General features: G+C 45.0%; 1 protein-coding gene across 2 annotated transcripts in view; it reads right to left on the bottom strand.

Annotated features, from left to right (window-relative positions):
- LOC147245909 (mitogen-activated protein kinase kinase kinase 7-like) overlaps window positions 1–20,098 on the bottom strand; it is a 33,318-nt gene that overhangs the window by 7,407 nt on the left and 5,813 nt on the right. For both annotated transcript variants that reach the window (XM_086182319.1, XM_086182320.1), the window contains exons 5-12: window positions 19,955–20,093; window positions 19,131–19,255; window positions 18,327–18,455; window positions 13,919–14,049; window positions 10,240–10,324; window positions 7,421–7,551; window positions 7,211–7,346; window positions 805–866 (exon numbers count right to left, since the gene is read on the bottom strand). In XM_086182319.1, coding sequence (XP_086038445.1) covers window positions 805–866; window positions 7,211–7,346; window positions 7,421–7,551; window positions 10,240–10,324; window positions 13,919–14,049; window positions 18,327–18,455; window positions 19,131–19,255; window positions 19,955–20,093 — 938 coding nt within the window. The remainder of the gene's footprint in view (window positions 1–804; window positions 867–7,210; window positions 7,347–7,420; window positions 7,552–10,239; window positions 10,325–13,918; window positions 14,050–18,326; window positions 18,456–19,130; window positions 19,256–19,954; window positions 20,094–20,098) is intronic.

Genomic DNA, 20,098 nt, shown 5'->3' with positions numbered 1-20,098 from the left:
ACTCTTTCTATGTTGGACATGACCAATCATAACTAAGTTGCCTGCAACTTTAACAAATTGCAGCAGTCCGCCTTTTGACAGGAACAAAATAGCATGATCTCATCACACCTGTGCCGGCCTCCCTACACTGGTTTCCAGTCTATTTTAGGATCTAGTTTTTAAGAGTCTCAACGGCCTGGCAGCACCGTACTTGTCCAAGCTCCAATAGCCTGATGCTCTAGCCAGAGCATGAGGTCAACACACCAACTGCTACTGGACATCTCTAGACCCAGCCTCAAAAAACAGAGGTGATAGAACCTTTTTGGTGGGAGCCCTCAAACCATGGAGCAGCCTACCTTCTCCTGTTTGAGCTGCCAGGACCCTTGAGCAGTTCAGATCACTGTTGAAGACCCATTGTGTCTCACTGGCCTTCAGTCCAAGTTGAGCTGAGTAAGATATCCTGGCTTTTATTGTGCAAGCACATTTTATTTTACACTTGGTTAATTTAATGATGTTTTATTGCTTATTTTAGATCATATTTATAACTTTTTATGTTAATGGGGTTTATAGATTTATTTCTTGCTTGTACAGCCCTTTGGACCATTGAGGTTGTTTGAAAATGACCTATAGAAATAAACGATGACTTCACTTAATTTCTGTCAGCACTTTGATAGAATAGTCATGCCCCATCCCTCATCAGTAGTAGTAGTTGCATTCATAAGTAGTGATACTGTACATAGTAAGTGTGAGTAATAGTGATAGATAAGTAGCAATCGTAATAATAGGAAGCAAGAACAATAAGCACAAAATCTATTTCCAGCTCACCTGTAACTGATGGTCCAGTTTCAGGTAGGCCATGGGAATGGAGCTGTCTAGACCGTTGGTGGCTGCGCACACACACACACACACACACACACACACGAATAGGTAGTTATCATCATTGGAATCATCACGAGCTCTCTCTCTCTCTCACACACACACACACACACACACACACACGAATAGGTAGTTATCATCATTGGAATCATCACGAGCTCTCTCTCTCTCTCACACACACACACGAATAGGTAGTTATCATCATTGGAATCATCACGAGCTCTCTCTCTCTCTCTCTCACACACACACACACACACACACGAATAGGTAGTTATCATCATTGGAATCATCACGAGCTCTCTCTCTCTCGCTCTCTCTCACACACACACACACACACACACGAATAGGTAGTTATCATCATTGGAATCATCACGAGCTCTCTCTCTCTCTCACACACACACACACACACACACACACACAAATAGGTAGTTATCATCATTGGAATCATCACAAGCGCTCTCTCCCTCTCGCTCTCTCTCACACACACACACACACACACACACACACACACACACACACACACACACAAATAGGTAGTTATCATCATTGGAATCATCACAAGCGCTCTCTCCCTCTCGCTCTCTCTCACACACACACACACACACACACACACACACACACACTCACGAATAGGTAGTTATCATCATTGGAATCATCACAAGCGCTCTCTCTCTCGCTCTCTCACACACACACACACACACACACACACACACTCACGAATAGGTAGTTATCATCATTGGAATCATCACAAGCGCTCTCTCCCTCTCTCTCTCGCTCTCACACACACACACACACACACACCCTCACAAATAGGTAGTTATCATCATTGGAATCATCACGAGCTCTCTCTCCCTCTCTCTCTCACACACACGAATAAGTAGGTATCATCATTGGAATCATCACGAGCCCTCTCTCTCTCTCTCTCTCTCACACACACACACACACACACGAATAGGTAGTTATCATTGGAATCATCACGAGCTCTCTCTCTCTCTCTCACACACACACACACACACACACACACACACACGAATAGGTAGTTATCATTGGAATCATCACGAGCTCTCTCTCTCTCTCTCTCTCTCTCACACACACACACACGAATAGGTAGTTATCATCATTGGAATCATCACGAGCTCTCTCTCTCTCGCTCTCTCTCTCACACACACACACACACACACACTCACAAATAGGTAGTTATCATCATTGGAATCATCACGAGCTCTCTCTCTCTCGCTCTCTCTCTCTCTCACACACACACACACACACACACTCACAAATAGGTAGTTATCATCATTGGAATCATCACGAGCTCTCTCTCTCTCTCTCTCACACACACGAATAAGTAGGTATCATCATTGGAATCATCACGAGCCCTCTCTCTCTCTCTCTCTCTCACACACACACACACACACACACACACACACACGAATAGGTAGTTATCATTGGAATCATCACGAGCTCTCTCTCTCTCTCTCTCTCTCTCACACACACGAATAGGTAGTTATCATTGGAATCATCACGAGCTCTCTCTCTCTCTCTCTCTCACACACACACACACACACGAATAGGTAGTTATCATCATTGGAATCATCACGAGCTCTCTCTCTCTCTCACACACACACACACACACTCACAAATAGGTAGTTATCATCATTGGAATCATCACGAGCTCTCTCTCTCTCTCTCTCTCTCTCTCACACACACACACACACACGAATAGGTAGTTATCATCATTGGAATCATCACGAGCTCTCTCTCTCTCGCTCTCTCTCACACACACACACACACACACTCACAAATAGGTAGTTATCATCATTGGAATCATCACGAGCTCTCTCTCTCTCGCTCTCTCTCTCTCTCACACACACACACACACACACTCACATATAGGTAGTTATCATCATTGGAATCATCACGAGCTCTCTCTCTCTCTCTCTCTCTCTCTCTCTCTCTCACACACACGAATAAGTAGGTATCATCATTGGAATCATCACGAGCCCTCTCTCTCTCTCTCTCTCACACACACACACACACACGAATAGGTAGTTATCATCATTGGAATCATCACGAGCTCTCCCTCTCTCTCTCACTCACACACACACACAAGAATAGGTAGTTATCATTGGAATCATCACGAGCTCTCTCTCTCTCGCTCTCTTTCACACACACACACACACACACACTCACAAATAGGTAATTATCATCATTGGAATCATCACGAGCTCTCTCTCTCTCTCTCTCTCACACACACGAATAAGTAGGTATCATCATTGGAATCATCACGAGCCCTCTCTCTCTCTCTCTCACACACACACACACACACACACACACTCACAAATAGGTAGTTATCATCATTGGAATCATCACGAGCTCTCTCTCTCTCTCTCTCTCACACACACACACACACGAATAGGTAGTTATCATTGGAATCATCACGAGCTCTCTCTCTCTCTCTCACACACACACACACGAATAGGTAGTTATCATTGGAATCATCACGAGCTCTCTCTCTCTCTCTCACACACACACACACACACACGAATAGGTAGTTATCATCATTGTAATCATCACGAGCTCTCTCTCTCTCGCTCTCTTTCACACACACACACACACACACACACACACACACACACACTCACAAATAGGTAGTTATCATCATTGGAATCATCACGAGCTCTCTCTCTCTCGCTCTCTTTCACACACACACACACACACACACACACACACACACACTCACAAATAGGTAGTTATCATCATTGGAATCATCACGAGCTCTCTCTCTCTCGCTCTTTTTCACACACACACACACACACACTCACAAATAGGTAGTTATCATCATTGGAATCATCACGAGCTCTCTCTCTCTCTCTCTCTCTCACACACACGAATAAGTAGGTATCATCATTGGAATCATCACGAGCCCTCTCTCTCTCTCTCTCTCACACACACACACACACACGAATAGGTAGTTATCATCATTGGAATCATCACGAGCTCTCTCTCTCTCTCTCTCTCTCACACACACGAATAAGTAGGTATCATCATTGGAATCATCACGAGCCCTCTCTCTCTCTCTCTCACACACACACACACACACACTCACAAATAGGTAGTTATCATCATTGGAATCATCACGAGCTCTCTCTCTCTCTCTCTCTCTCACACTCACAAATAGGTAGTTATCATCATTGGAATCATCACGAGCTCTCTCTCTCTCTCTCTCTCTCACACACACGAATAAGTAGGTATCATCATTGGAATCATCACGAGCCCTCTCTCTCTCTCTCTCTCTCTCACACACACACACACACACACGAATAGGTAGTTATCATCATTGTAATCATCACGAGCTCTCTCTCTCGCTCTCTCTCACACACACACACACACACACACACACACACACACACTCACGAATAGGTAGTTATCATCATTGGAATCATCACGAGCTCTCTCTCTCTCTCGCTCTCTCTCACACACACACACACACACACACACACACACACACGAATAGGTAGTTATCATCATTGTAATCATCACGAGCTCTCTCTCTCGCTCTCTCTCACACACACACACACACACACACACACACTCACGAATAGGTAGTTATCATCACTGGAATCATCACGAGCTCTCTCTCTCTCTCGCTCTCTCTCACACACACACACACACACACACACACTCACGAATAGGTAGTTATCATCACTGGAATCATCACGAGCTCTCTCTCTCTCTCGCTCTCTCTCACACACACACACACACACACACACACTCACAAATAGGTAGTTATCATCATTGGAATCATCACGAGCCCTCTCTCTCTCTCTCTCTCACACACACACACACACTCACGAATAGGTAGTTATCATCACTGGAATCATCACGAGCTCTCTCTCTCTCTCGCTCTCTCTCACACACACACACACACACACACACACACACTCACGAATAGGTAGTTATCATCACTGGAATCATCACGAGCTCTCTCTCTCTCTCGCTCTCTCTCACACACACACACACACACACACTCACAAATAGGTAGTTATCATCATTGGAATCATCACGAGCCCTCTCTCTCTCTCTCTCTCACACACACACACACACACACACACACACACACACACACACACGAATAGGTAGTTATCATCACTGGAATCATCACGAGCTCTCTCTCTCTCTCGCTCTCTCTCACACACACACACACACACACACACACTCACAAATAGGTAGTTATCATCATTGGAATCATCACGAGCCCTCTCTCTCTCTCTCTCTCTCACACACACACACACACACACACACACACACACACACACACACACACACACACACACACACACGAATAGGTAGTCATCATTTCATGATGGAGAGACATGACATGAAGGTATTATCTAGTTCTGCTGAGCAGAAGATTCATCTGCAAATAGCAGCATGGACTGTTCTCCCGCCTGGCGTCTGGCAGAAGGTTCCGCAGCATCCGCTGCAGAACAGCCAGACTCAGAAACAGTTACTTCCCCCTGGCCATCAGACTGCTAAATGCCAAATAACCCCCCACCCATGGACAATATCAGAATGGCTTTTGGGACCACTTCTTTCTCAAAGTACATTTCACATATGGACAACACATTTCTGTGCAATATTTCTTATTTATGAATTACCTCCTATTTGTGCAATACAGATGCTGTTTATTCTGTTGTCTCCATTCTGTTTCATCTATTTATTCTCTATTTGCACTCATCACTATTAGCTCTTGTTGTTTTTAGTTTTAGTTTCTGAGTCTATATTTAATTTTTTAAACTGCCCTACAATTCCATCCCTGTTGTAAATCCGGAAGCCAAGCAACGGCATTTCATTGCCAAAATTTCGCTGTCGTGTTTTTTTGTGCAATGACAAGAAAGGAAGTCTACGTCGAAGTCGAAGTCTAGAAGTGCTAAATTAAAAAGATGAGTTTCCTGTACCGGACCAATGGATCTGGAGTAAATGTATTTGAGGAGCTCAGCCCCATGAGCCTCTCCTCATGACACTCTCTCCATCATGACGCTGGCGATTATGTTTTCACAAGGAGACAAAAAGAAGTTTAAAACAGGGTTTATCAATCGAAATCTGAAGTGAAACTCATTTTCATTCATCCACTCATCATTCACAAGACACAACTGTCATGCTGCTCAGGCACAAAGCCTGAGTGGGAATGTGAGCATATTTAAGTTATTATAGATTTGAAGATGTCAAAATGGTGATATATTACAAATATAAATAAAAACAAAACACAAGTCCTCAGGAGGAAGGAGTGGTGAGAGGATGAATACATGAGGACTTCTAGTCATCCCAGAAGGTAAAGTCCTTCTCTGCATTGACCAGGACACAAACTTTGTGGAGTGATGCCAAAACTTGAACTGGAGGAAGCTGCTCTACCTTACTGAGGTAAACAGCACCCCACTGTCAATATGAGCCAGGGGATCATGTGACAATTATGACCCTTGTTGGAACAGCTGTATAGAAGTGAGTAGAATGCTCAGGGATTCTGGGCGTCATTGTCTGTATGCTACAAGTAACAGCAGATTTCAAAGTTTCCGTTATCAAGAACAAATTTAGAGAATTCGTGTTTTTCAACTGGACAACACAAGATACCTGAAATGAACCTATACAAAGAGTGATTGTTCCACAAGAGTCAAACTATATCAAATTACATGATGACAGAATTCAAACATTAGAGAAGCTAGTTTTTTGAGGTAAAATTCTAAAGGTTTGCTCACTATATTTATTATAAACTTCAAATGTCTGTTCTTGTGAATGTTGGAGACTTGCTGGTGGAGACTTTGCAAAAACCTCCCACTGGACAGTCTGAAGATGCAGGCAAACAAGTTTGATGTAAACTGAGCGAACATGTGGGAGGAGATCAATTTAATCAGATTTACTGTAAAACCTCCAGTATCCTCTTAATCAGCCTCCTTCACCAACCCAGACATGATAACTCAGAGTGGAGCCCCGACACATGTTCTAATGTCTTAAAGAGAGATGAATCCACTAAGTCTAACCCTATTCCAGCACCAGGAAAATAATTAGTTAAAATTAACTGTCCTGCCAAAAGCATCAATAAGAAAAGATGCTGATTTCTTCTCCAGGATACAGATCTGTATTCCAGACTGACAAAGGTCTGGCAGATCCTAATTAAGGTTGATGTGAAGATACTTCGTGCCAACACTTTGTCACGATGACAGTCATATTGTTGAAAGTTCATCTTTTGACTTCTTGAGCAATTCATCAGAGAAAGGCATTGAGTTTGTTTAGATTCAAGACTTTTGAGGGGAAAAGTAATCTCAGGATTAGCTGTTGGCCTCATTACAAAGCACCCCACCTGTGGGACTGAAGGTCATCCTCAGCTCTGACTGACTAGTGGTTGCAGGGCTCGTGCAGTGGGTGGGGCTTTGGGAGTGTCCTGATTGACTGCCCCCACTGGACATCCTGGACAGTCCAGTTCGCAGGGTTGGTGTCTAAAGATAAAACAAGGCTGAAATTAAGGTGAAACCAAACTCTGTCCTGGCCATCAAATTGATGATTCTATTACCTTTGAGGGTTTGAACTGCAGTGGAAATTTGGCTTCAAAGCTTTTCAGGGTTTCGTCTTTGCCAACAGAGTTTCTGTCCTCTGTGTTGTCATCACTCCTGTTACTGTTCATGGTGTAGTCAGCAAACGAACCTGCAGAAAATAAAATGAACACACTCAACAGCTCTATTTAGACATTTGATCCAGGTTGAGAGTCAGACATGTAATGTACTAGTGATGGATAGAATTTAAAAAATTCTCAACAAGGCCCTCTACAATCAGGCACCTTCATACCTGACAGAGCTCACAGTCCCCTATTATCCAGAGCCTTCAGCTATCAGGCTCCCCTCCTGTGGAACCGTCTCCCAGTTTCAGTCCAGGACCCAGACCCCCTCTCTATGTTTAAGAGCAGACTGAAGACCTTCTTTGTTGATCGAGCTTATAGCCTTCAGCTATACATGCCTTCAGCTATACATGCCTGGAAACCTCCCAAGGGAGGCGCGAACCAGACTCTCAATCCTCTGGTAGAAAGACTGAACAGCCCTTCGTAAGGAGCCACAGGGTGCTCCTGGGAACACGGTCATAAAACTTCTCCAAATCCACAAAGCACATGTGGACTGGTTGGGCAAACCCCAATACCCCCTCCAGCACCCTAGTGAGGGTGAAAAGCTGACCCACGGTCTGAGATTCAACTATCGCCCTGACCCTCCTCTCCAGTACCCAGGCGTCGACCTTTCCAGGGAGGCTACGGAGCGTGATCCCCCGATAGTTGGAACACCCCCTGTGGTGGTCCCCTTTCTTAAAGATGGGGACCACCACTCTGGTCTGACCCTCCAAAGGCACCACCCCCAATGTCCATGCAATGTTGCAGAGACATGTTAACCAAGACAGCCCCACAACATCCAGAGCCTAGAGATACCCAGGCCGGATCTCACCCACCCCATTCTTTCGGAGTCGACCAATAGTCATTCTCCATGGCCTCACCGAACTCCTCCAACGCCAGAGTTTTTGCCTCGGCAAATGCCGTGGCTGCATACCACTTGACCTACCGGTACCAGCCAGCTGCCTCTGGAGACCCACAGACCAGCCATGCCCTGTAGGCCTCCTTCTTCAGCCTGACGGCTCCCCTCATGTGTGGTGTCCACCAGCAGGTTCAGGGATTACTGCCGCAACCGGCCCCAGCAGCCTTACAGCCCCAGCGCACAACAGCCACCTCAACAATGGCAGAGCAGAACATGGTCCAATCAGACTCAATGTCTCCCACTGCCCGAGGGATGCAGTCAAAGCTCTGCCAGAGGTGGGAGTTGAAGATCATCCTGACAGGTTCTTCCGCCAGGCGTTCCAAGCAAACCCTTACTACTTGTTTGGGCCTGCCAGGTCTGTGCAGCGTCTTCCCCTACCATCTGATCCAACTCACCACCAGGTGGTGATCAGTTGACAGCTCAGCTCCTCTCTTCACCCAAGTGTCCAGAACATACGGCAGCAGGTCAGATGATACGACTATAAAATCAGTCATAGACCTGTGACCTAGGATGTCCTGGTGCCACGTGCACCGATAGACATCCTTGTGTTCTAACATGGTGTTCGTTATAGACAAACTGGGACTCACACAGAAGTCCAATAACTGCACACCACTCAGGTTCAGGTCGGGCCTGCCGTTCCTCCCAATCACGCCCCTCCAGGTCAGGCTGTCATTGCCCACGTGAGCGTTGATGTCACCCAGTAGGACAATGGCGTCCCCAGTCGGGGTGCCATCCAGCACCGTTCCCAGGGACTCCAAAAAGGGTGGGTATTCTGAACTGCTGTTCGGTGCATAAGCGCAGACAACAGCCAGGACCAGTCCCCCCCCCCCCGTTCCCCGACCCAAAGGCGCACGGAAGCAACCCTTTTGTCCACCAGAGTAAACCCCAACATACAGGCAGAGAGTCTGGGGACGATCAAAAAGCCCACCCCGGTCCTCCGCCTCTCACATGGACCAACTCCAGTGAAGGAGAGAGTAAATGGTAAATGGACTCAATTTTATATAGCATTTTTCTACCTTAGCGGCTCGCAAAGCCATTTACAGTGTCATCTCATTCACCCGTTCACACACACACTCACACACTGATGGTGAAGGCTGCCATGAAAGGCGCCAACCTACTCTTCAGGAGCAATTATGGGTTCAGTATCTTGCTCAAGGACACTTTGACATGGTCACCGGGGTCGAGGATGGAACCAGCGACCCTTTGGTCGCCAGACCGCCACTCTACCCCTGAACCCTGCCGCCCACAAAGTCCAACACCTCTGAAGGACTTGGGTTCCAGATCCGGAGCTATGTGCCTAGGTGATATCTAGGTATATCTAGCCGGTAACGCTCAACCTCTTCCACCAGCCCCGGTTTCTTCCCTGCCAGAGAGGTGACATTCCATGTCCCAAAAGCCAGCTTCCATGTCTGGGGATCAGACAGCCAAGGCCCCCGCCTTGGTCTGCTGCCCAAACCACAATGCACCAGACCTTTCCGGTTCGTTCTGCGGGTGGTGGGTTCACAGGGGAACGAGTCCATGTAGCTGTTTCAGGCTGGGCCTGGCCGGACCCCATGTGCTAAGGCCCAACCATCATGCGCTCACAAATGGGCCCCTGCCCCAGGCCTGGCTCCAGGGTGGGGCCCCAGTGCCCCTCCAGGCTGAGTACACAAAGTCCTTGGTGTTGCTTCCATGAAGGGTCTTTTGGTCTTTTTGATGGAGAATTGTTAGGTGTAAATTCATTGAGGGAGTGAGGTGCTGGACCTGCTCTACTTATAAAGTGTCATGAAATAATTTTTGTTGTGATTTGATGCAGTACAAATTAAATGACTTGACATACCTGTGCTTGTGGCTGATGAAGAGCCACTTCTGTTGGGTGAGGACTGGTGTGGGAGCATGAGTGGCTCATCAGAACCAGGGAAGTACTGGAAAAATCAAAGTTCACCACATTCAGACAGTTTGTAACAGTTAGCTCTGCCTCATATAACCTGATTATCAATGGAGAATTCAAACTGCAAATCACAATGAATATTGTGCAGCTCCATTTACTTCTGGCTATGCACTAATACCCAAGAATGTTACTGTCTACAAACTAGTAGATTACCAGTGAATTTTCTGCCATTCGGTTTCTCAGGTGTGTTTATGTACAAAGTACATGAGGCTTAAACTACAGCAAATAAAGTTTAAACAAATGAGAATGTAGCGAGCATATCAAAAAGGTAAAGCAAAAAGGAGCAAGCCATACGTTTCAAGGAGTAGGAGCGTGAGGAGCTCCAAATCAGGTCAAGTCAGTAGTTTGTATCGAAGGACTTTGATTTAGCCCAGAACAGCTGACTTGTGCCACCATATAATGGCATGGAGGTGGATGAGTATTTCACACTTTTTGAGCAGGTTGCCGACACTTTAAAATGAGGGAGTTCAGGCCCTGGAATTCCCAAGGGTGTTGGTAAGAAAGGCTAAAATTTTTATGCATTATTGTCTATGCTGCAGAAGTCTAACCATACGACTATCAAAGAGACCATCATGCATTCTATGAATTGGTACCAGAAGCGAATCTGCAACAAAACCCAAACTCATGTGGGGTTGGCAAGAAAACAACAGGTCTGCAGCTCCTCACTAATAAGTCCTTATTCCTCACTGGTTGGATCACGTCCGTTCATCAGCAAATTTGATTAACTAAAATAATAGTGGAAGTGCCCTTAACCCAATGTGCCAAGGCACTTTATTCATTTGTAATCCCAGAAAAGCTATTAGCATATGACCGAATGCCCTTTGGTCGAAGGAATGATGGTACTACCAATCACAGGCTCATGCACATTGTGTTACATGGTCTAGACAACATTGAAGCCCACATTGATGACATGCTGGTATTCAGCAACTCATGGTCTGACCAGCTCAAGTATGTGAGTTAAGTGTTTGAGCAGTTAAAAAGGGCCAATGCAAAAGTTAATTTGGCAGAATCTTCGATTCCTCAGGCCACCATGACATACTCGGAAAGGTAGTTGCTAACAGTGTCCACAAAGTTAAACCAATACTAAATCTTCCTGCTCCCGCTACATGCAAGGAACTGTTCTTGGGAATGCCTGCAGACAACAGGGCATTTTGTGCCAACAGGATGCCCAAGTAGCTAATCCCTCACCAATTCAGCCAGTCTCAAGACCCATTGTTGATGGACATCTCAGTGCCAGATAACATTTGAGAAAGCAAAAGGATTTTGGCTACTACACCTATGCAAGTGGCTCCTCACTTTGGTTGTTCTTTTGTCCTACACACAGATGTAAGTGACAGGGGCATAGGGGCAGTCCAAGCTGATGATAGTGGCATAGAGCCCCCTGGAGCATTTTTATCCATAGTTATGGCTGTAAAATCTCTGATCCTTTGGTTGTTTACACTGACCACAATCCTTAATTGTTTCTTCAGCGATTCACTTTCACTGATTGTAGGCTGCTCAGCTGAGGAGTTTAGCCTTAAGGGAACTGCAACTGAAATCCAGCTTGTGACGGAACAGACAGTTTAGTGGCAGGTTGCTTGTCACAATTAGTTTTAGTTAAAAAGAAAAAAAAATCAATCTGGAGAGTTGATTCATTCTGTGCAATAGTGTTCTTTAGGTGTGGCAAAGTCTGATTGTGTTTAGAAAGCAACAAAATGATGTGTAGCAAGTTTCTGTTTTTGGCCGTAAGATATTTTGATGGTTTGTTTGCTATGGACAGCATTTAGTTTTATCATAATATGATTTATATTGAGGTTCAACTTTGTATTCCATTATGCCGACATAGCCTGTTGGATGTGCTGACTTTTGGGGGGTAGGTGTAATGGTCAGATGCAGAACCACCAACAGTATGGTCACAAGTACTTGCAGGTGTAGTCAAGAGCTCCCTGATCAGCACAGTTCACCTCATCTGCTGATAATCTGCCCACAACTGTGGATAATCAGGTTTAGGGTTCACCCTCATGACTGCAACACATGCAGGACATGTGTGTGTCCCGGACTGAAACTGGGAGACAGTTCCACAGGAGAGGAGTCAGATAACTGGAGGCTCTGGCACTCATTCTACTTTTGGAGACCTCGAGGAACAAGCAGGGGCCAGGCAGCATCCTGGGAGTGAAGGGTTCTAGCTGGATCAAAGGGGACTAGGAGCTCTTTCAGGGATGAAGGAGCCTGATTGTTGAGGACTTTGATGGTAGAAGAAGAATTTTAAATTCTGTTCTGAATCTGACAGGGAGCCATGCAGAGAAGCAGTCCAGGAGAGACCTGGTCTCTGCTACCAGTTCTAGTCAACACGCGGGCAGCAGCGTTCTGGACCAGCTGGAGAGTCTTTAGGGACTTGTTAGTCCAGCCTGGTAGGAGGGAGGTGCAGTAATCCAGACTGGAAGTGACAAAAGCAGGGACTAGTTTTTCTGCATCTTCTTGAGCCAGGATGTGTCTGATCTTAGCAATGTTACGTAGATGGAAGAAGGCGTCCTGGAGATTTGTTGAATGTGGGAGTTAAAGGGTCCTGGTCAAAGAGAACTCCTAGGTTCCTTACGGTGGTGCTGGGGGCCAGGGTGGTGCCATCCAGGGTACCTGTCTCATCAGATCAGGTGGTCCTCAGGTGTTTGGGCCCAGCACAAGAACTTCAGTTTATCAGAGTTTAATAAAGGAAATGATGGTCCTCCATGTTTTTCTGTCCTTCAGACAGGCCTCCAGTTTAGTCAGCTGGTTTGTTCCATGTGGATCATTGATGAGTTCAGCTGTGTGTCGTCTGCATAGCAGTGAACATTAATGGAGTGTTTCCTGATCATGTGACCTAGAGGAAGCAGGTACAGGGTGAAGAGGACTGGTCCAAGCACAGACCCTTGTGGAACACCAGAACTGACTGTAGTGGTCTCAGAGGAACCATCATTAACTGGTTCCAACTGAGATGGACCTAGTAAAAATGACTTTAACTTCAAGTTAAAATCATGTCCCCTCTGAGTATGATACAGACACAGGTGTACTGGCTCTTCCTTGGCACTTCCACATCTTCCTCTATCATATCAAAGAGCGCGATTAAACCAATAGTTACAGGCTCCTGCTACATGATCTAGATGTAACACCACAATAAATTTCTCTCTGTTCTCAATAGATTCAAATAATCTGTCGGGAAAAGTAAGAAACATTGCATACTGCTTTATTGTTGCTGTATTGATTCTATCATTTCAAAGATTCACACAGTTTTGTTGTGAATGTGTCGCATCATTTGCCAAACCACACTGTATAGAATTGTTTTTAAAATGTACTGGAACATGTTGTGTTGGTGTATTTGTACTGATTCACATCTGTAGATTAGATTAGATGATGACACAAATACTATTGTTTATGCACAACAGTAAAGACAGGTTTTGCTCGTATGATGCTGTTTGCTTGTTTCCTTAATTTTACTGTTTACGTATTCAAAATAAAGACAATAAACCAATCAATCAACGAGGTAAGACCAAAAGAATAATAACAACCCTTTAAAATATCCATTTTTAGTGACAGAATGCAAAGGAGAATTTACCTTCATAAGATGGCACATGGTGTTCTTGACTTCCTCCATGGATGGCCTCCGGCTTGGCTCCTTGTCCCAGCAACGGGTCATCAGGGTCTCTATGGGCTCTGGGAGGTCTTTGATCAAAGGAGGTCTTGTGCCTGGATCATGACAAACAGTAAACTGTGGAATATCCACAAAAGTGAAAGATCTACTGATGAGACAGCAGATTCTCCAAATACAGGGCCAGTAGGTCTGCCAGGTTTTTCAGTTCAGCTAAACTTTAAATGGGATTCATCACTTTGAGTTTGATGATCACTTCAACTGCTTGTAATGAATTCAAAGATTGCTAATTTCTGACAGCAGCAACTGTATTTGCACAGGTGAGGTGTTAGCTGTCCCTGCCTGTGTCTTCTGTCAAGTCTGCAGCTCCCCAGATCCTGATCACAACCAGTGGCATGACTGGAGCAGCCAAAAATGCTCAGTGCTGCTGCTATAGTTTAGCTTGAAGGTTTTTTTTGTTAAACTGTGCCACTGTGTACTTCAGCATGACACTTGATCATTAATTTGACTTGTTGATATCTGTCAGGTGGGGTTGTTTCATTTAGACTGGGTCCGGACAGGTGAGACATATACCGTAAATTCTGGACTATAAACCGCGACTTTTTTTCAACGCTTATGCCCCGCGGCTTATGCTCCGGTGCGTCTTATACGAGGATTTTACCTTCACCCTGGGGTGTGGCGGGCAGCGGCAGCAATTCCCTATTGTTCCTGATGGTAGCTCCAAGTACCGTACTAAGGGAAATTCCTAGCCAAATGTCATGGTAATTTCTCTAAGTACTGTACTTGGAGCGTCCAGTCCATGCCGCGGTGCAGTGTAAAAAGAGCATCACACTATATTTTCAGTCATTTGTACTCACCCTCAAGACGGAGAGCAGAAGAAGGAATGCTTATGATGCAGCTTTCAAGTTAAAGGCAATCAATCTGGCGGTTAAAGATGGAAATAGAGCTGCAGCACGTAAGTTTGGCATAAACGAATCGATGGTGAGACGCTGGAGGCGGCAACATGACGAACTGACCCAATGCAAAAAGACGACAAAAGCTTTCAGAGGTCATAATAGCAGATGGCCCAGACTTGAAAAGGCTCTGGAAGACTGGGTCAACAAGCGAGAACGGGCGGCCGAGGTGTTTCCGCCGTGCACCGCGGCTTATTTACCGGTGCGGCTTATACGTGTACAAAGTTGATTTTTTCCCTAAAATAAGCATCTGCGGCTTACATAACGGTGCGCTCTATCGTCCGGAATTTACAGTGCCATAAACATCTGACGGACGGCATGGCTCAGAGGTAGAGCGGCCATCTAGCAATCAAAGGGTCGCTGGTTCGATCCCTACTTCCCCCAGTGACCATGTCCAAGTGTCTTTGAGCAAAACAAAACCCAAACTCATGTGGGGTTGGCAAGAAAACAACAGGTTTTGTTTGAGCATTTGTGTATGTCACAAGAGGTTAATACTTGGGAAGACTCGAAAATTCTAATCCTGTTATAACAGGTCGAGCATCTGGTTCATAAGACGGTTGCAACATTCCTGGATTTATCCCCATCAAAAACTGTGGCTGATGAGTTTAACCTCACTAATAAGTCCTTATTCCTCACTGGTTGGATCACGTCCGTTCATCAGCAAATTTGATTAACTAAAATAATAGTGGAAGTGCCCTTAATTCAATGTGCCAAGGCACTTTATTCATTTGTAATCCCAGAAAAGCTATTAGCATATGACCGAATGCCCTTTGGTCGAAGGAATGATGGTACTACCAATCACAGGCTCATGCACATTGTGTTACATGGTCTAGACAACATTGAAGCCCACATTGATGACATGCTGGTATTCAGCAACTCATGGTCTGACCAGCTCAAGTATGTGAGTTAAGTGTTTGAGCAGTTAAAAAGGGCCAATGCAAAAGTTAATTTGGCAGAATCTTCGATTCCTCAGGCCACCATGACATACTCGGAAAGGTAGTTGCTAACAGTGTCCACAAAGTTAAACCAATACTAAATCTTCCTGCTCCCACTACATGCAAGGAACTGTTCTTGGGAATGCCTGCAGACAACAGGGCATTTTGTGCCAACAGGATGCCCAAGTAGCTAATCCCTCACCAATTCAGCCAGTCTCAAGACCCATTGTTGATGGACATCTCAGTGCCAGATAACATTTGAGAAAGCAAAAGGATTTTGGCTACTACACCTATGCAAGTGGCTCCTCACTTTGGTTGTTCTTTTGTCCTACACACAGATGTAAGTGACAGGGGCATAGGGGCAGTCCAAGCTGATGATAGTGGCATAGAGCCCCCTGGAGCATTTTTATCCATAGTTATGGCTGTAAAATCTCTGATCCTTTGGTTGTTTACACTGACCACAATCCTTAATTGTTTCTTCAGCGATTCACTTTCACTGATTGTAGGCTGCTCAGCTGAGGAGTTTAGCCTTAAGGGAACTGCAACTGAAATCCAGCTTGTGACGGAACAGACAGTTTAGTGGCAGGTTGCTTGTCACAATTAGTTTTAGTTAAAAAGAAAAAAAAATCAATCTGGAGAGTTGATTCATTCTGTGCAATAGTGTTCTTTAGGTGTGGCAAAGTCTGATTGTGTTTAGAAAGCAACAAAATGATGTGTAGCAAGTTTCTGTTTTTGGCCGTAAGATATTTTGATGGTTTGTTTGCTATGGACAGCATTTAGTTTTATCATAATATGATTTATATTGAGGTTCAACTTTGTATTCCATTATGCCGACATAGCCTGTTGGATGTGCTGACTTTTGGGGGGTAGGTGTAATGGTCAGATGCAGAACCACCAACAGTATGGTCACAAGTACTTGCAGGTGTAGTCAAGAGCACAGTTCACCTCATCTGCTGACAATCTAGATACTGTATACAAGATACTGAACCCATAATTGCTCCTGATGGCCCTGTGATGGACTGGTGACCCGTCCAGGGTGAACCCTGCTTCTCACCCAATGTCAGATGGGATAAGCTCCACCCCCCACGACCCTTAACGGATAAGCGGGATAGGGAATGTATGGATAATGGATCTGCATGCCGTCTGTTTGTGGACCCTGAACTGTTGTTCCTTCACTGTGTGTTGTGGTTGGGTCAACACGTCAAGGCCGGGAGGCTAGGGAGGTTTCCTGAATGGCCGGTCCGGCTGGAGCATTTTTTTTTTTTTTTTTGGTAACCCTAAAAGTGGCGTTTATATTCCCCCCTGCTCTCGCGGCTGCAGGACATACAGACAGGTACACCGATAATCCACAAGCGACCGCACTCGCACCCCCGCCCCCGGGACGCGATATGTCGGCCCAGAATCATCTCCGTGCCAACGATACACAGACAGCCTGTTCCCGGGTCACCCAGAGTTCCTTGCTGCCAGCGCCATTTCTAACTTTCACTTCTGTTTTTGGAGCAGATTTAAAAGGTTCGATCAGTTTGTTAAACCGAAGGGAGGTTTGGTTCGCCTGCTGCATGGACGCTGGTGTGGACCTCCTGAGAGGATCCACCACAGGACAGAAATCCATCCGTCCTTCTGAGTTCGTATTCATCGGAAAAGTGTTCTTAACTCCTGACACGTGGCTTTGGATTCATGACAGAGGTCATGTTTGGTTTTATTCTACTATTCATTTTAATTTCTGTCTGTTTTATTCTCGTTTGTATTTTTGTCGATGTTTTAAATGAAAAGCGCATTTTGCTTTGAATGTTACAGTTTTATTACGTGGCCTGACGACCTCAATAAACGGCCCTTCGACTCATAGAAAACATTCTTTGTGGCCCTTTGAGATTTGTGTTTGAGTGCTCCTGAACCAACTAATTCTAGCTTAAGTGTTTTGCTTGTTGGTTTATGTGGTTTTAGGAACTTTTTCACAGCTATTTACCAGCTGTTAACCTCCTTTTGTTATATTTCTTTCTTTAATTTGGGTGACGTGTATGTCCTGGGTTTCTTACTTTGTTGACTTGGAATAGTTACAGTTCACCTATGAAACTGTGTTACTTTTCTTCAGATTATTCCCTGACTTGTTTGATGTTACTTCCCTTTCCTGACTGAGCCAAGTAGTCTTATGTTAAGGAAGGAGCGGAGCCTTACATTCAAATCTGGCCCCCACAAGAGAGACACAACAGACAACATGACTGTAAACAAGTTGTAGCTGTGTTTATTTTTTACCACTCCTTGAACATGAGTGCTGAGCACAAGTTTTATGAAAGATTGGTCACATGAAGGCAACCTGATGAGCTCAGAGTGGCTACATGATGCACACTGCAAGGGAACACACGCACTTGTGCGGGTGGGGGTGTTTTCCAGGTCAAAAAACAACAGAAAAGAAAGAGACAACACACAAAAAGCAAAAACAAATCAACTAAAGAATGACAGTGATATCCCCAGAAGGACTTCACTCACCTCTGTGGACGGCCCACATGATGCAAAATGCCGAACCACCGATCTCGTCGAAGGGTTTCTTACGTGTGAGGACCTCCCACAGGATGATGCCCCAGCTGAAGACATCACACTTCTCACTGTAGTTACTGCCTGAGGAGTAATCACAGTACATCTACTGTAGTTACTGCCTGAGGAGTAATCACAGTACATCTACTGTATTTACTGCCTGAGGAACAAACATGAGTATTTTACTGCATTTACTACCTGGGGAGTACACACCCCGAGTACATTTAATGTGTTTAATCCAGGGGTCATGAACATGGTACTAAAAGTAGCTCACCATAGCGCCACTCACCAGTGAGCTGCATCTAATTTTTTTGTTTCAATTTTTCTAATCACACTTGCATTGGTGTGAATTTGAAAATGACAACAGGCGTGTCCTAGATTTATCTATATATAAATGGGCTTTTATTAAAGATAAAAAAACAAGTTTTGTACATATATGTGTGTGTGTGTGTGTGTGTGTGTGTCTCGAACTGGTAGCCCTTCGCATTAATTGGTAGCCAAGAAGTAGCTCTCAGTTTCAAAAAGGTTGGTGACCCCTGGTTTAATCACAAAGGAGTACACACCAAAAGTACATTTACTGCGTCTACTGCCTGGGGAGTACTCTAGCCTTTTCTGTGAATAAAAAAGTCAGGCAGAACTTTTAAGAGAGAAGCCAATCAGGATGAGTATAGACATGTGATTAAACCAGAAAAACAGTAACACATAGATACTTAATATACTATGTCATCGATGAAGGTACCACTTTGGGTGTACATTCACCTTCGAACACCTCTGGCGCCATCCACGCTGCACTGCCTTTGTTGTTGGTCATGTAGGTCTGGATATCACAGGCTGTTCCAAAGTCACATATCTTGAGCACAGTACCACGAGCCACCAGCAGCAGACTGGGAGAGAAGCGCACTTACATAAACTTATATTCTACATAAACATATATTTTAAAAAATGTTGTACTTGAACGGATACACTGGGCACTGCGTTACTTTCCGTTTTTATTTTCGCTCAGTCTGCCTAACAATCACCAAGAAAATAAAACCTCCAAAGTCTAGTTCGTCTGAGTCTTGTGAACCCTGTGCTACGACTGCACGGTCGGAGGCCAGCTTTGGCACAGTGCAGCTGCACGTGTGAGCATGGCACTGCCGCCATAAACAGAGTGTGTGAGTGAACTCTGGCAGAGAGGGTCGAGCTACAAGTGATGCTGCAGAAGATGTTTGTTACTCACCAGGAGTGAACCTCATGTTTGGCTCAAACTTGGAACCTTTTAGGTCGAGTGGCTGACATCAACTGTTCAGTAGAGCCAGACACCATTACAAACTTCCCAAGGGCCACTCCCATCCCATCCCATCACATCCCATCACATCCTACTCCCGTGATGATTCCCACCAGCCCAGAGCCATGTGACTGCGGGCCAGCAGGTAAAGGGACAAGGTAACTACTAAACTACAAATGATAGTCAGCAACCAGATGACATACATTTAATGAGCAATTATTTTTCTTATCATCAGACCTTGTCAACAACCTATGCTTTCTTACTTTAAATATATTAAAGGTAATTTCCCTTCTGCTTCAGCTTCAAGAGTACTTACTTTGGGGGTTTGAGGTCTCTGTGAATTAAGGCCTTGGGTTTCATAGCATGCAGATACGCAACGCCCTGAGCACACTGCAGACACCAGCTCATGGCGTGGGATGCTGTGTAGGGAGCCTGAGGATCAGCACTGTGGAGGACTTTG

The sequence above is a fragment of the Aulostomus chinensis genome, chromosome 17 (genome assembly GCF_037954235.1).
Source record: "Aulostomus chinensis isolate RoL2024-O1b breed Wild chromosome 17, RoL_Achi_v1.0, whole genome shotgun sequence".
In the NCBI taxonomy this organism is placed as follows: Eukaryota; Metazoa; Chordata; class Actinopteri; order Syngnathiformes; family Aulostomidae; genus Aulostomus; species Aulostomus chinensis.
This window is presented reverse-complemented; position numbering and strand designations above follow the sequence as displayed.